Source organism: Phyllobates terribilis, unplaced genomic scaffold (genome assembly GCF_046119375.1).
Source record: "Phyllobates terribilis strain yellow unplaced genomic scaffold, ASM4611937v1 Scaffold_9__5_contigs__length_417890890, whole genome shotgun sequence".
Taxonomy (NCBI): Eukaryota; Metazoa; Chordata; class Amphibia; order Anura; family Dendrobatidae; genus Phyllobates; species Phyllobates terribilis.
Genome location: NW_027362769.1, coordinates 141,132,036 through 141,149,059, shown reverse-complemented (window position 1 = coordinate 141,149,059; position 17,024 = coordinate 141,132,036). Strand labels below are relative to the sequence as shown.

The window sequence follows — 17,024 nt, the reverse complement described above, 5'->3', positions numbered from 1 at the left end:
TTTCCCATAAACTTACATTGGGCTCATTGCTCGGGTCGAGCACCCAAGCATTCCAATTTGCTCGACCCGAGCATCGAGCACCCGAGCATTTTAGTGCTCGCCCATCACTAGTATTCACCCCTTTTGCGACGAAGCCCATAAAAATTTCTGGAGCAAGCAATTCTCTTCATAAGTCACATGTTAAGTGAAAGGAAGTCCACCTGTGTGCAATATAAGTGTCACATGTCAGTCAGTATATACACTTTACCTTTTCTGAAAGGCCACAGAGGCTGTACCACCATTAAGAAAGAAGCAACACTAACCGAACAACACCATGAAGACCAATGAGATCTCCAAACAAGTCAGGGACAAAGTTATTGAAAAGTACAAGTCAGGGTTGGGTTATAAAAAAAAAAATATCCCAATCTCTGATGATCCCCCGGAGCACCATCAAATCCATTATCGTCAAAAGGAAAGAACATGGTACCACAACAAACCTGCCAAGAGAGGGCGCCCACCAAAACACTCAGCCAAGGGCAAGGAGGGCATTAATCAGAGGCATCACAGAGACCAAAGATAACCCTGAAGTAGATGCAGAGATCCCAAGCAGAGACTGGGGTATCTGTCCATACGACCACAATAAGCCGTACACTCCATAGAGGTGGCCTTTATGGAAGAGTGGGCAGAAAACCGCCTTTACTTACACACAAAAATTGTAAGGCTCGTTTTGAGTTTGCCAAAAGACATGTGGAAGACTCCCAAAATGTATGGAGGAAGGTGCTGTGGTCAGATGAGACCAAAATTGAACTTTTTGGCCACCAAGATAAATGCTATGTCTGGCGCCAAACCAACACAGCTCATCACCCCAAAAACACCATCCTCACAGTGAAACATGGTGGTGGCAGCATCATGCTGGGGGATGTTTTTCGGCAGTAAGGACAGGGAAAATGGTCCAAGTTGATGGGAAGATGGATGGTGCAAAATACAGGGATATTTTGAGCAAAACCTGTTTCAGTCTGTCAGTAATTTTAGACTAGGACAGAGGTTCAGCTAAAAACAAGACAATGACCCAAAGCATACGGCTCTAGAAACACTCGAGTGGTTTAAGGTGAAACATGTAAATGTTTTGGAGTGGCCTAGTCAAAGCCCAGACATTAATCCAATTGAGAATCTGTGGCTAAACTTGAAGATTGTTCATCAGAGGAAACCATCTGACTTGAAGGAACTGAAGCAGTTTTGGCTTGAAGATTGGGCAAAACTGCCAGAGGCAAGATGTGGAAAGCTCATAGAGACTTAGCCAAAGGGACTTGCAGCTGTAATTGCCGCAAAAGGAGGCTCTGCAAAGTACTGACTTTAGGGGGGTGAATAGTTATGCACCCTGAAATTTTCAGTTATTTTGTCCTATTTGTTGTTCACAGTTGTAGGCATGTTCTTTACACGAACTGATGCAAACCCTCAAAGAAAAAGCAGTGAAATTCCAGGTTGTGAGGTAGCAAAAACGAAGGGGGTGCCAAGGGGGTGAATACTTTTGCAAGCCACTGTATAAATCAGATCTGCCGATTGTGATGCTCATATCAGATCTATTGAGTCTCATCCTATCTTAACAACATACAAAGACAACGGCAAACTGAATGCATAAAGTGTATGAGAACATAGAGAACATTCTAAGCCAAGTACCTCATCCTAAAATAAATTAAAGTTCAAAAGGTAATGATCATACTCTGCTCTGTGCTGCACTATAAAAGGCAGTATAAGAGCATTTTCCTCTTAGCGACATGTTGGATTCTGGATTATAAATGATTGGCTGATCAGATCATTAAATTACGTCACTCCGTGGGTGGTTTGGCCATTAGACTCCACCCAGGCCTAGCTTGGTCTAAATCTAACTATATGATCGTATCTTAATGAGCTCATACTCTGCCTCCATTCATTTATTTTTTATTTTGTGTTTTAAACAACTTTGTTTACATATAGATGCAGTTATTGGAGGAGTTACCTTTCTCAATTTTGCAGGCCACAAGAGAGTGTTGTTGAAGATATAACCGCTGAAAATCCATTGGACTTGGATAAATGTCCCAAAATCCATCAATTTTCATAGCAGCATAAAAGCTGTTATTTGTCACATTTGGTCGTCCTTCTCTCCAGTTGGAGTATTGTACAAAGGTCTGGTCATGCCACCGCAAACCATTGGCTGGGAAAGGAACAACATTGTGGGTTAAGTATTGATTTAAAGACTATGGACATACAAATGTTTGTGGTTAATGTAATTTTATTAATTAAATGTAAGTTTCAGTCTGCAATCTTCATTAATTAGCAGATCCCCTGATATTCAATTTGCAGCCTTTTCCAAATCTTAGATTTTTCTCTTGAGGGAGCATCACTCCCAGTAATATAGATTGGATGTGAATTCTGTATGTATGCAAGTTTCCGCTGTCTTCATCATCTCATACTTCTATCCTGCATTTATTTCCTCTTACTTATTTGTATTTATTTATTTTACTCACTTATATAGCGCCATTAATTCCACAGCGCTTTACAGACATTATCATACATTTCTTCCTTTTCTAAAATCCCTGTTTTCTCCACCTTCCCTGAGAACGTAGATACTTTCTCCACTCTCCATCTTAAGATTTTTATACATCCCCTTTCCTTACTTTTATCTCTAACACTGAGAGAAGGGATGGAGATAAAAAAAAAGAGACGTGTTAACTAAGCAGGAGCTGTGTTAGATTTGTAGAAAAAAAATTGGCAAGGACTGGACTAGTATGATTTTTTTTGGGCAATGCTATGCCACACCCTTAACAGTTAATGCTGCCAACTTTTCAAGTTCAGAGGTTATTTGCAACAATTTTATTCAAGATTTTTAGCATAAACTGTTTGATGAAATCGGCCCGAAGATCTGTTACCTCACATGTCAGAAGTTTTGATCAGTGAGGATACATGTGCCAATACATCCACTGATCTGTTGTCAGATGGCCGTATAAATCAGACTGGACAGGGGCCACACCCTAGACCCGATCATTACAGATTAATATATTTCAAAGAAGCTGTCACACTCGGGTCGAGAACTGAAGTCTGATCTCGATGCGCTTTCCATAAGTCCATCTCTAGCTAAAAAGAGCAATTTTTGCAGTTTGTTGAGATTTCAGCGCCTGGACCTCACAGATCTAAATTTTTAAAATTTCCACTATAACAGTCAAAAAGTTTAGTGAAAGCTGCAGTTACCCTTTAAATACCCTCACAGTAAAAGGTATTGAGAACCTTTTGCAAACATCAGAATTATTCGGTAGGTATTTGGCCTTGCTGCATCTTTGCTGCAGACCGACCAAGAGTTTCAGTTCTTAATGATAATGATCAAGACTTACCACTTCGATCATAAATAATTCCCAACCAAACCCACTTGGCCAAGTCCATGTACGGCTGCAGATGGTTAAAAACAAATGTATTTTCGTCCTCATCTCTGATGCTCAGGACATAGGCATCCGGGTCTGTAAGACAGTGCACACTCCGTAAGCTCACAGTCACTTACTGCAGGTTTATCAAGTCAATAAGAATTTATATTATTTATTGATTTTTTTTGCATTGCAGTCACTATAGGAGTCAAAAGACAAAAAATATAGAAATGACTGATACGTACGGACTGTGTGGCAGATATATTTTGATCCACTTGGCAACCATCTGCTATGTCTTAAAAGAAAAGCATAACAGCTATTTCTGTAAGGAATCCATACGGTTTTCCCGACTGTATGTGGACAGTCTGTGTGGTTGGCCTCTGCTTTATTTGCAGGCTTTTCTGCAAAAATATATATGGAAAAAAATTAGCATTGGGGAAAAAAGTGCAAAAAGACAAAACAATCCCACATTAGTTTTCAGTGGCCCCGTGCATATTTGCGACTTTCTAATAAGCTTTGCATTTCAATTCCTTAAAGATTTCAAAATCTCTGCTTGGTTTAAGTACAGAGAGGGTTCATAATTTCAATCCGGAAATTGAAGATATACTGTATATGGATCATGTTTAAAGGGTTTATTCTCCAATGAGGTCACATGTATAGATACCTGCTTAGTGCGAGTGCACCTGTCCTACTCATTAGGACTAACCCTTTAAATTACAAAGGAGTTTTGACAGACTTGCACGTACGTCAGAGGGTCACGATCAGGACCGGATCTGCTCATCTTTTGCATATGAAAATGAATGTTTCCATTCACTAATTGCACACAGATGTTTATATAATTGTGATAAATGGAAATGCAAGTTATCTTAGAAGGTTGCAAAACGTTACAATAAATGATAGAGTTTTATTTACAGATTCCCCGTTCTTAAACGGGAAAATACTATCACATTAGACTGATGTACAACAATATTCGTTATTTGCAGAGTATATCAACTGGTTTTTGCATATGTCCCACATGGTGTATGCTTCTTTAAAGGGGAGATATTGGCAGAAAATTACCAATCTGTTAGTATCAAGTTTTTTTGTTACATTTCTTTCTTTTTTTTGCAGTGGTATTTTTTCTACATATCACAATTTGTATTAAAAATAAAAAAAATGGAAATCTTGTAATTTTCACATTAGCCTGGTGTTTTTTTTTCTAGACTTTAACGTCCTTTTCTTTCAAGAAATAATACATTTACATTAGCCACAATGGTCAGACCCTGACCCCATTTTTTGCATTGAAGTGTCTAATGAGCGTGTGCCAAGGTGAGGGTAGGAGGAGCAGCGGTGACATCATCTATTGTGATTGGTGGATCCAGTGTTGGACTGGGCTTCCAAGGGCCCACCAGTAACATCCACTCCAGGGCCCCACTTTTCAACTACATGTAAATAGGACTTTATCCTCATTTAAAAATTTCTAGAGCAATAAACTGGGATGATTGTTAAATTAATAAGATGTTGCCTTTGTCTGTATATGGTAAATCAAGTATATTGTGCCAAGTACTTCTCATATAAGAGGGGCCCACCGGAGGATTCTCCTGTTCTCCTGTGGGCCAGTCCGAGCCTGGGTGGATCCTGTGTTATCAGTTGTGTATGGAGGTGTTGTAGCCATTTTGCTCTGACCCAAACTCAGTTTATGGGATCACCAGTGAGTCCAAATTAAGAGACTAGGCCTTCCAAATAACGAGCGTTCGGCGAAAAGAATGCATACTTGTGAGCAAAACAATTCTGTTTATTTCTCTGTGAATACTTCTTATACCTTTTACAGACAATTTGGTTCCAATTTGGAAATCGCCACCTGCCGCTCCCTTCTGACGAACATGTTATGATACCTTTTATTTATCAGGTACCCATAACTCAGTTCTCTCAGAACATTGCATATGAGATAAGAAAATATTAGACCAAGTATGAAACCTTGAATATGAGACTATAAGGTTGGATATGAATAAACAAAATGTAGAACAGAAAGTAAAAACCATTAACCCTTCCATATAAAATTTTCCCCTTTTGTAAATGGTATAACCTTTACACAGAGTTAGTTGGTATCCACAAAGGAGCTTCTGTCTCATGGGTCTAGTACCCATAAGGAGACTTCCTACCTGTTTCGCTCATCCACCCTCAGTGACTCCTTGTCAGTAGTGGTCATCTGGGGTCTATAATACACTACGGAAGGAGGTGTGGGTACAGTACTGGAACTCGTGACAGATACACTATTCAATAGCTTGGGTAATACATATATCAGCTCTTTTACCATTATATAGAGCAATAAACAAAATAATAAAATTTGCATGCAAGTCTGTACAAGGCCAGAAAACCAACCTGCTAGGCCCTTAAACCAGTTGGCTGGATTCAAAAAGGAGAATGTATTCCCCCACCAGGAGTCTTTGTTTCCATCGTGTTCTTGTAACCACTTATCCCTAACTTCACTTATTTTATGTAAATCCGCTCTGAGCTGGAGATTGCTTACAGGATCAATACCAATATAATGAAAGCAGCCAGGACCAATTAATTCCCACATTCCCCCCTCCTTTGCTGTCAGTCTAGCACTATGGTCTTCTGGTTAGGGACTACGATTAACTGTCTCTGTATTGCATTAGTGGTATTGAGGATCTCAAGAACCTAAAAAAAATGATTATCCAGGTAGTCAGTGGCCTCTACTAGCTTGTTCCACAATTTGTATTATGAAGGGGTATATGAAAATAGCACTGAATACTTTATTTGCTTTCCCCATCTCTACTACATTTGGCCGAGATGTGTTGTCTGCTGCCCGTTTATACAAGGTGTGAATTGGGACTGCTGCTACATCTACTTTACTACGAGGAACTATGAAAGTGGCTGGTGTTAGTCTGGCAAGTCTTATGTGGTTTTGTCCTGATGAAGAGGTTTGAAAACCTTGAAACGCGTTGACGAAATAAACTTCGTCTTCGTCTATGATCGTACTTTGGACCTTTGGCAGAGCGGATTTCTCAACCATCACATTCCTCATCAATTGCATTAAGTCTTATGTCTGGGCTCACCCACTTGGAAGCACGGCACAAAGTCCACAAACCAAGAATACTCCTTCTAGGAGAATACAAAAGTGGGCTGGAATGTGTATACAAGAGAGTAAATTCAAAAGCCCCACCATAGCTTTATAGGGATTGGGGGCATAAAGAATTATTCATTTGTTTTCTGTTCATACTAAAAGAGTACACTTATCCCTAACTCCTCATTATTTTACTGATAGATGATGTTTTACAGTCTTCAACACCCTTTGGTGCATGGTCTCATTAACCTGGATAGATAATGGGTGTATATACGAAAGCAATTGTTGTCTTTTCCACAGGTACCTACCACCAGTGTGTTGAAGACTGAACCATAATCCATCATGGGGAATGAGGCCTGAATGAGGGTGAGGGATCATAGTCCTTATTTTGGCAGCTACACAGTTTATGTCTGGATCGTACTCCCACCACCACGTCTGTCCCATAGGCCGTATTACATTTAAAGAATATGTAGTAGATATACTAATATTAGCAAATACCGCCAATTAGAAATTTAGTATAGTTCTTCAGATTCGCTATGTTCCTTACCCTATGTAAGGCATTGCAGTAGCTTAGGTATCCATGGTTACGACAACTAAGTGCTGCCTGTCATTATATGAGTGGTCGTAACCATGGATACCTAAGCTACTGCAATGCCTTGCACATAAGGTAAGCGACATAGCTAATCAGAAGAACTATACTAACTTTCTAATTGGAGGTATTAGCTAATATACCTAGTAAATATGGGGATAGGATTACGGAGATGGGAATACCCCTTTAACCGGAACCAGGGATTAGTGACCCATCCGGCTATAGTCAATCGGCAGACACGTCACAAGGTACATCTTTTTCCAAAAACCTAGATTGAGTCCAGTTCTCATTGTGTATACAGTGTGGCGTTAATACCTCCCGCGGTTCCAGAGGTAAGGCTAAATACGGCATAGTCTTTGAAGAATATGGACTGTGTGCGCAAATCCAATAGTCCTTTGGCTTTTCTCCTTCCAATGTCCTCAGTAAGGGAAGAATGATGTCCAATAAGTTTATTGTCCCATTCCATATTTAAAAGTTTATTTAATGTCTTAGTTGGGTGGAATAACCCTGCTACTCCCAGCGAGACAATTAGTAGAACAGTCATTCTGCCGGTGGAGTGACCTTTTCGCAGTGACTGGCGTGGATCCAGGTGGGCTTTCCCTCAAGTTTTTTCAGTCATTAAAATCCTGCCTCCGATAAGGGAGCCTTTCTGAAAACTCTTTATGAAAGGAAAGAAGTATGAATCTAAAATATCCCCAGTGACTGGTGATTTTTTTTTTTTTTTTTAAATGAAAACATTGCCAAATTTAGGTTTAAAAATATATGTACCGTATTTTTCGGACTATAAGCAAAAAATGTGGTCATGATGCACTTTTAAGGGGGATTGAGTCTTCTGCTGACACTGGTATAGGAGTAATGTCCCCCAATTCTGACAATATCCCCCATCCTGGTATATATGCCGCCCCCCTTCCTTTTATATGTGGTCCCCATCCCCATCCTGGTATGCCTGGCATCTCTCATCCTTATCCTGGTATGCCTGGCACCCCTCATCCCTGTCCTGGTATGCCTGGCACCCCTCATCCCTGTCCTGGTATGCCTGGCACCCCTCATCCCTGTCCTGGTATGCCTGGCACCCCTCATCCCTGTCCTGGTATGCCTGGCACCCCTCATCCCTGTCCTGGTATGCATGGCACCCCTAATCCCTGTCCTGGTATGCCTGGCACCCCTAATCCCTGTCCTGGTATGCATGGCACCCCTAATCCCTGTCCTGCTATGCATGGCACCCCTAATCCCTGTCCTGCTATGCATGGCACCCCTAATCCCTGTCCTGCTATGCATGGCACCCCTAATCCCTGTCCTGCTATGCATGGCACCCCTAATCCCTGTCCTGGTATGCATGGCTCCCCTAATCCTCATCATGCTGCACATTAAATAAAAATAAACACTCATACTCGCCTTTCTTCTCTCCTCCAGCGCTGCGTCCTGTCAGCCTACACTGATCTCTCCATGTGAGCCGCGCATGACGTCACTGCCATGCGCGGCTCACAAGGAGAGATCAGCTGCCGGAAGTCACTGCTCCCCACGCCGGGACTGTGTGCGCGGGGAGCAGTGACTTCACTCTCCTTCATAGCCGGCACACAGTGTAGTCGCGCTGCGGCTGCTGCCGGCTGTCTCCTGTGCCCGCTCATTAAAAGGCATGAATATTCACCCCCTCCCCACGCCCATGGGCGTGGAGAGAGGTTGAATATTCATGCCCTTTAACAGCGGGCACAGGAGATAGCCGGCAGCAGCAGGAGCTGCAGTGCGGCTACACAGTATACCGCTATTAAGGAGCATGAATATTCAGTGCTCCCCACGCCCCATAGGCGTGGGGAGCAGTGAATATTCATTTTCTTTAGCAGCAGGGACAGTGTAGGCTGCAGTAGGCGGCTGTTGCCTCCTGTGCCCCGCTCCTCCACTGATACCGCTCCCCCCACACCACACATAAATATACACCCCCCCAACATTCGGACTATAAGAGGCACCCCCCATTTTCCTCCAAAATTTTGGAGGAAAAAAGTGCGTCTTATAGTCCGAAAAATACGGTAACTCTAAAACCCGATTTAGATAATAGAAGGATTTTTGGTACTTGTTGTAAAATCTCTCTCTTTCTCAAAGCCTTCATTGGGGGACACAGGAGACCATGGGTGTGTATTGATGACACGAAAAATTACACTTAAAGAAAAAAAGTTGTCTCCTCTTCGGCAGGCTACACCTGCCTACTGGCATGAAGCTACTCAGTTAGTTAGTGAACAAGCAGAAGGAGAAGCAACATAAGGTAAAGAAACACAAAACACATGTCCAAACAAGGGCAGTTATGAAGGCTACAAGAAAGAGAATTTACAGTGAGTACCAAAAATCCTCCTTTCTCGGGCACCTCATTGGGGAACACAGGTGACCATTGGACGTCCCAAAACAGTCATAGGGATGGGAAATAGAAGAACGCCAGAACAAAAAGGTAAAAGAATACAAAGTCAGTGTCAGGATTCCTGTTATCCTTCTACAGTTTGACCACTAGTGGCTGCTATTGTTCACCTTAATAATTGTGCTGCAATCCCACTCCTTACCACTGGAGGCTGCTGTTGTGTTCCACAATTGCCCTTTACTAAGATGGCAGATTCTGAACCTGTGGACTCCATCTTGTTTCCTGTTTGGGCTTACTTTAAGCCACATGGATCTCTCACTCATTGCTTGAGTATTGTGTCTAGCTGTTGGTCTAATTCCAGTTTCCAGCTCCTGAACTTTCTTACACAGACTGTTCTCATTCATCTACGGATTGTTTCCTACAACTCATTACTAACTCCAAGAACTTCTACTACTGCTTGCTGTTCCTGCTTGTGCTCCTTCGGCCTCTGATTTCCAGCAGTGCTACACCAATACCGTAACAGGAATCCTGACCGTCAGATGCCTCAGGCTATTACAGGGTCAACTCCACCTTTCTACCCAGACTTGAGTCAGCCAATGAGAAGAAATGAACTGTGTAAAATTTTGAGAATGCGTGAATGGAGGACCATGCCGTAGCCTTACAGAGCAGCAGAATGGAAGCCGGATATGGCAAATGGCCCATTGACTGGGTGGAGTGAACCGTAACCCCCGGTGGAGACACTCTGTCCTTAACTCAATACGCTACTAGAATGGCAGAACATATCCAGCAAGCGATAGTAGCCTTAAAGGCGGAGAAACCTCTATGAGGGAGTATTGGGACGAAGAAGAGTCATTGACAAGTAACGACAAACTGGTCTGACCAACTTGTGTAAAGATCATTCAGCTAAGTAGCTTCGTGCCAGTAGACCGGTGTAGCATGCAGTGGAGGAGCCATGTTTGTTTTCTTTAAGTGTAATCCTTAGTATCTGCCTCCAAGAGGCATCATCAAACATTCATGTTCTCATGGGTCCCCCAATGTGGAGACGTAAAAAGGTCATTCTCTGACGTTAATTTAATGATAAGCTGCAAAAATGATAAATTAACCATGAGCGGTTGAACCTGCATGCTATGAAGTGGAATGCACTAAAGTAACCAGTCAGACATTACCCTCTACAAAAAAGAAAATGAGGCAAAAACTTACCTGGTGGAACATGACAAATTGCCCCAGGAAGCTGGATGTCACAGATCTCAGTTTTCCAAGTCCCATCTAAAGAAATAAGAGTGCAATCCTCCTCTTGAGTTTCTTCTGACCAGCGATTCAGGGTAACCAGGCTGCCATCCAGCCATCGGTAGTGGATTCCATCCTGGAACGTTAGAACACATTAGTAATTAGCAATGATTACTGAACATGCACATGAAATGCAAACTAAAAAAAGTCACATAAGAAAAAAAGCTGAAAAACTTACATCATGACTAGAGAGTCCTATCCACATCGGCTGACCCACTTGACTAACAGTGACTGTGAGAAAGGAAAGCTGGTACTGATCCGTTATACTGACCAGCTCCATATTTTTGCTTTTGCATTCAGACACTGCTTCGTACCAAGTCATATTTTTTTGAATAAATCTATACTTTCGATCTCTATACTCCACTTCTTCTGGAATCACAGTCTGCGCAGGTGTGCTGCTCTTATCTGAAGAGGATTCAGAAAAAAACAAATTAGTTTGTAAATTGAAAAAAAAAGAACATCCTATACTTCTATTTAAAGCTACATATTATTAGCATATTTCTCATTTTTATGGAAAAAAAAAAAGAATATCGAGCATTTTTCAATGCTCCCATAGAAGATAAATGTAGAGAGCTGTGCAGAAGCGGCCAGCAATGGAGATGTGGCCGTTCCTGCACAGCTCTCTACATTTACTTCTATGGGAGTATTAAAACATGCTCAATTTTTTTCCCTAATAAAAATTAAAAATATGCTATAAAATGTCCCAGATGGGTCAACCACTTTAATCTAATAGGGGGCGCTCACGGAAAGAACCCTTACAGGGTAGATGCGTATATGGAGCTTATATGGGAAGCTACTGTATGTTCTTGCATACAGTATGTGGGACCCGCATACAGTATGTGGGACCCGCATCTAAGGGACATTTATAGAATTTTCAATATGCCACAAATTTTCTAGCAAAGAACACTTCCTTAAAGTTGGCCAAACCCAGTGGTTTTGGCAGGACTTGATGAGCGTCTGAATAAAGTTGCCGTTGGGGCAAAGTCTTCCCTCCACCCTCTCACCTTCAGTGAAAACATAAGAAAGCTTGGCCAAGTACATGGGGTAGACAGGAAAAATAGCGTAGGCGAAACAAGCGTACAGTCAATTGCTATTTCAGGGGTACGGTATAGTCTAAATCTTAGAAACTCTGTTTATAGGGAGTTGGTGGTAACATTGCTGTCAGAATAGAAACTCTGGGATGTCATTCAGTGGTTGCAATTAAACCTACTATTCCACTTTTGACAAGTATTCAATTAAATGTACAAAAATAATATAAATATATGTGTATATAATATAAAGATGTTATAACACAATATAAGATAAAATCTAATATAATTACAAAATATAAATATAACAACTATAAATTTAAGACCTAATAAGATTATACAAATAATATACATCTATTTTATAATATAGTATATTCTTTATAAAATCTAATAAAGATATTTTTGTATTCTATTATATATATTTAAATATAACAGAATATAAAATATAATTAGAAAATATAACTATAAATGTAAGAAATATGTAATTAAAAGTTTATACATAATCAATCTATTTTTTAATATACACTTTATAAAGAAATAAGGATAAAATAAATATAAAATATATTTAGATTGTGTTTATTACGTTACAAAAAGATATTACACAAAATATAAATATTTTATAATATAGTATATACTTACAAAATATAATGAAATTAATATGAAAATACGGTAGTTTAAATATATAATATTAACATAAAAATATAAATATATACAATAAATGAAGTAAATCTAAAGTATAAGTAATGAAAGAAGGATAAAATAATCTAAATATATTTTATGTGAATTAAAAATAATATAAGACATGAAGTAGACAAAAAATATTTAAAATGTACTTTTTAATATAACTTCATTTCTAATATATATTTCAAATAAATTCTTAGATTTATATTGTCTCTAAGTAATAATAATGATAATTTAAAAATACTTAATATTTTTATTTCATTACTTGTACCCTATATTCATATCATCTTTATATCTATAATTGTATTTTATGTTTAAATTACTTATAAAATATAAATGGATAAAATGTAAGGTAATAAAAAGAGAATAGAATATATAAGTAATATAATATTAAAAAAATAATAATTTATACAAGACAACAATTGACTTTAGAGGAAGCTGTTAAAAAAAACAAATCTAATACTATCTAATACTAATACTGCACACACAAAATGCAATAATTCCGTATTTCTACTTAAGCAAACTTTTTTATTTTATCTTTTCCCTCTTAAAATGCTTTTCATTTCAGTTAAAGATTATTTCCCCCATTTTCCTACTTGCATATCTTTGGCAGATGGACACATATTGCTGATCTGAACAAGCTGTGAAGTCCCACGTCCCAACAAATGTTGATTTGGGATCATTGAGAAAAAACACACATTGCTGATTTTTCTCCATGTTACTATCCTGGGGAAAACAAACAAAGACAAAACAAACAATAAGTTTAGGAATGAGAACAATGAACTAATTTTGCAAATCGATGAACTTCTAAATCCCAGCCCTTACATCAATCTGAAGCAGCTTAAGTCTTCCCTGTAACAGCGGATGAAAGTTGGTGTAGGTGACATCGGTGCCGTCCAGCCAGTTGTACTTGTAAGTGTGCAAGGCAATTCTCAGGCCGATCCAGAATTTTTTTTGCATGCTTGAACTCAAATATGTGATAAAATCTAAGAAAAAAAAGCAACATATTAGTAACTTGAGTTGTACAAATGTTTAAAAAGAAATTATCCTGACATCACATGGTGCTGCTCTTGCATTTATGGAGCTTGGTAAGTGCCGGTGAGAGATTTTGGATTATTGGGCAGTAAGAATACAGAATGTGCCATCACTCTACTATGGAGCTCTTAGGTCTAGACAGATAGTTGTCACACACATGGATCGTGGACACACTCTGCCAGGGGGCCGGGCTTACGGGGCGTAACTAAGTGGCTACCTGGTTTTCAATGGAGCTCCTGATAGTGGAGTCAGGCTTGTGCTGCAGGTAGCCACCAGGTACCACTCCTGGGAAGTCACCGCTACTGCAGCAGCTGACCCCAGGACATCACTGGCAGGACTGGATTCGAAACCTGTTCAGACAACACGGATTCAGGGTAACCAGATAGGACGGACACTGGGGCTAGTTCAGGTACTGCCCGTGTGGTTTCAGGTTCATGTACCGCCGATGGGGTCTCAGGATCTGGTACCACCACAGCGGCTTCAGGTTCAGGTTCTGCCGGTGCGGTTTCAGGTTCAGATTACAGGGCAACGGGAACAGGTTCTAGTTCTGACAACACAGGACTCAAGGATAGGGACCTGGCAACATACTAGTTGCACAACACTAAGTAGGGAAACTACAGGGGTTGCTCAGGCACCTCCATACTGGGGAGCGTGCCTTATATACCTGATGCCTCCCAGCTATTGGCTGAGAGTATTTCCAAAGTGCGCGCGCTGCACCTTTAAGAATTGAGGAATGCGCACACACTAGGCATGCCACTGCGCAGGCCCAGGGAAACAGGACACCACAGCAGAGAATGGAGACACCGCCAAGCGGCCGGGCTGGCGAGTATGTCGGCGTCCCTGCTGGGAGGAGGGTTAGGGACCACACAGGGATGCCGGCATTGGCATTGCAATAGTCACAAGGACGCAAAACACTTTACAGTGCACTCCCTCTTTACCTTGCTCATGTTGGTTCAGGATTGAAGGAAGAGTGCCCCCGTGTACATTGCAATAGTTAGATGCTTCCAAGGAAGTCAGGTTTTTCTCAGGAACTTTTATGAAGCACTAAATAAGAAACAATCACATACAGAGTTAATGTCCTATTGTCAGAATCAGATTACCCATAAAAGGTAACTTCCTGCTGCATGATGTACTAGTATGTCATGGAGTTGGTGTGGGTGTATAGAGCAAGCCCAGGTGCTGAGCCTGCTCCATACAGGGCAGGTGTCAGCTGTGTTATACAGTCAGCAACTGCCTCTAACAACTCAGATCACTGCTGTTTAACTCCATAAAGGGGATGTCCGGTGAACACAAGACAGGTGATAACTCATTGATCTGTGTGGGTCTGACCGCTGGGACTCACACTAATCGGCAGAACGGGGCCCGTAAACAACAAATGGAATAGCGGTCGAGCATCCAAACTGTTTCTCCATTTTGTAACAGGGATAGATTTTCCACATTTGATGATCAGTTTGGGTCCCTGCAGTCGGACCGCCACCAATTTTGTGGATAGCTGACAACCCCTTTAAATGCCACTGTCAAATCACAAACGCATTTAAGATGTGGTTTGTCCGTTCAATCACCCATCCCATGACCCCTGTGGTCGTTGGGTGCTGAAGGGTTGCCATTGAAGCTAGGGTCCTGCTGGAGGCCCCTATTTGCTGCCATGTAAGCGACAAAACAATTGCAGGTTCAATTCCTCTTTGTGGAGTAAAAAGAAAAAAAAAAAAAAAAAAAAGTGCAATAAAAAATAAAATAAAAAAATCCTATCATATATGAATAATGAAAAAAAAAAATAAAACTTTTGGTACTGTCATGTCCATAAAAGTCTGATCTATGAAAATATAAGATTATCTACAAAATTGCTGCTTTTTGATAGCTGCACCTCAGTTACAAAAATGCAATAAGTCATATATCATTATTTATCTCACAGTGGTTTATCTAAAATGTATGCATTAAAAAAAAGCACTATACAAGTTTAGTTTTGTTGTAATTGTACCGAACTGGACAATGAACCACACAATGAATGCCATAAAAATGAAAAATGAAAGAAGCAACTTTCTCTTTCACCATTCACCTCATCTGGAATTTTAGTTTTTCAATACATTGTATGGTATGATTGAATTTTGACATTCAAAACTACAACTTGATCATTAAAAAACACCATACATCTAGGTCACAGGACAAATTAGCACATTTAAAAAAAGCAAAAGTGAAAAAAAAAGGGGTTAAAATCTTAACATTATTAGCCTGCAACATGCCAGGATCACACATATTAATGACCCTTCTTCATTATATCATGTACCTTGTCTCCAAACAATGTAAAGTTTTTCGGGCAGCTTCCAGAAGAGTTGATAACTTTGTTCGAGATTATTTCCAGGAGAGAAATGTTCTGGCTCTTACATATAAATGGGAGCTTCACATTGCAATTTATTGGCTTAAACTGGTCTGTGGAATTCAAACATTAAATAGGTTAAAAGATGACATAAAGCTTAAAATTATATATATAAAAAAGGGAAAAGAAAATTGTAGCATGGATCGTGCTTTTATAACAGGCTTAGTAGGAGCCTAATACTACATTTTTTGCAAAAGAAACCAACACCATACTTTTAATGCCTTCTGACCAAACATGTTGTTGTTAAAATGGTCTGTTTCAATGTGCTACACAAAAGAAAAAAAGAGAAAAAAAGTCATGTGGGCGAGGCTTATGTAGTGCGTAGTCAAGGTGTCTTAGTTGATACTGAGCCCCGATTGACATTCTACTCTGGACAGTTATCGGAGACTTCACACATGTAACAGCACATCAATCATGCCTGAATTGATGTCCTAACAGCCAGGAAACTGACTCTCCCCCATCTCGGCGCACTGCCCAGACGACTCTTCCCCCCCCCCCCCATCTCGGCGCACTGCCCAGACGACTCTCCCCCCCCCCCATTTCGGCGCACCGCCCAGACGACGCTTCCCCCATCTCGGCGCACCGCCCAGACGACGCTTCCCCCATCTCGGCGCACCGCCCAGACGACGCTTCCCCCATCTCAGCACTATAACTTTTTTTTTTATCAAGCAAAGTTAAATGGGTGATTTGAAATATAGAAAGCTATTATAAAGCACTACAACATGACGCTGGTTTCTTTGGCAAATATCTAGTGATGGGTTCTCTTTAAACGTATTGTCTGGTTAGAAAACCAATATGAAAATTCTGAGTTAGTAGAGGGACTTTTCTGTTTAGGATCCTCACATCTTAGCCAAAGATGAGTGGTTACAAAAAAACATCTCTTAGTTGGGAGGACCTGTCATGACCAGTATTACAACACAGCGCCTATAGTCACCACAATTTACATGCTAACCTGGCTACATCATGATGAAGTGGCTGAAGATGTGAAGAAAACCTATTTTTCTACTTTGTTGCAAAGATATCAGCTTGCAAAGTTTATATGCCAATTTTCCCAAAGAGGGATAGAGGGGGAGAATGCAGAGATTCTTCTCAAAGGGCGTTTACTTTTTTCCCTTGTAAGATGCTGCTAAATCATAAGCTAGAGGAGTTATGAAGGAGAAAAAAAAACATCCTCGGCTCTCTCTGTGTGATATGGTAAGGGTCAGGTTGAACCAGGTCATACAGAGCTCAGTGCCAGCGATTATTGTG

General features: G+C 40.4%; 1 protein-coding gene across 1 annotated transcript in view; it reads right to left on the bottom strand.

Moving 5' to 3' along the window:
* Positions 1 to 17,024, bottom strand: part of LY75 (lymphocyte antigen 75) — a 100,591-nt gene that overhangs the window by 16,920 nt on the left and 66,647 nt on the right. The window contains exons 21-29 of the mRNA XM_073647081.1: positions 15,687 to 15,829; positions 14,341 to 14,446; positions 13,193 to 13,353; positions 12,964 to 13,093; positions 10,837 to 11,063; positions 10,572 to 10,734; positions 3,617 to 3,772; positions 3,345 to 3,467; positions 1,976 to 2,170 (exon numbers count right to left, since the gene is read on the bottom strand). Of these exons, the coding sequence (XP_073503182.1) occupies positions 1,976 to 2,170; positions 3,345 to 3,467; positions 3,617 to 3,772; positions 10,572 to 10,734; positions 10,837 to 11,063; positions 12,964 to 13,093; positions 13,193 to 13,353; positions 14,341 to 14,446; positions 15,687 to 15,829 (1,404 nt within the window). The remainder of the gene's footprint in view (positions 1 to 1,975; positions 2,171 to 3,344; positions 3,468 to 3,616; positions 3,773 to 10,571; positions 10,735 to 10,836; positions 11,064 to 12,963; positions 13,094 to 13,192; positions 13,354 to 14,340; positions 14,447 to 15,686; positions 15,830 to 17,024) is intronic.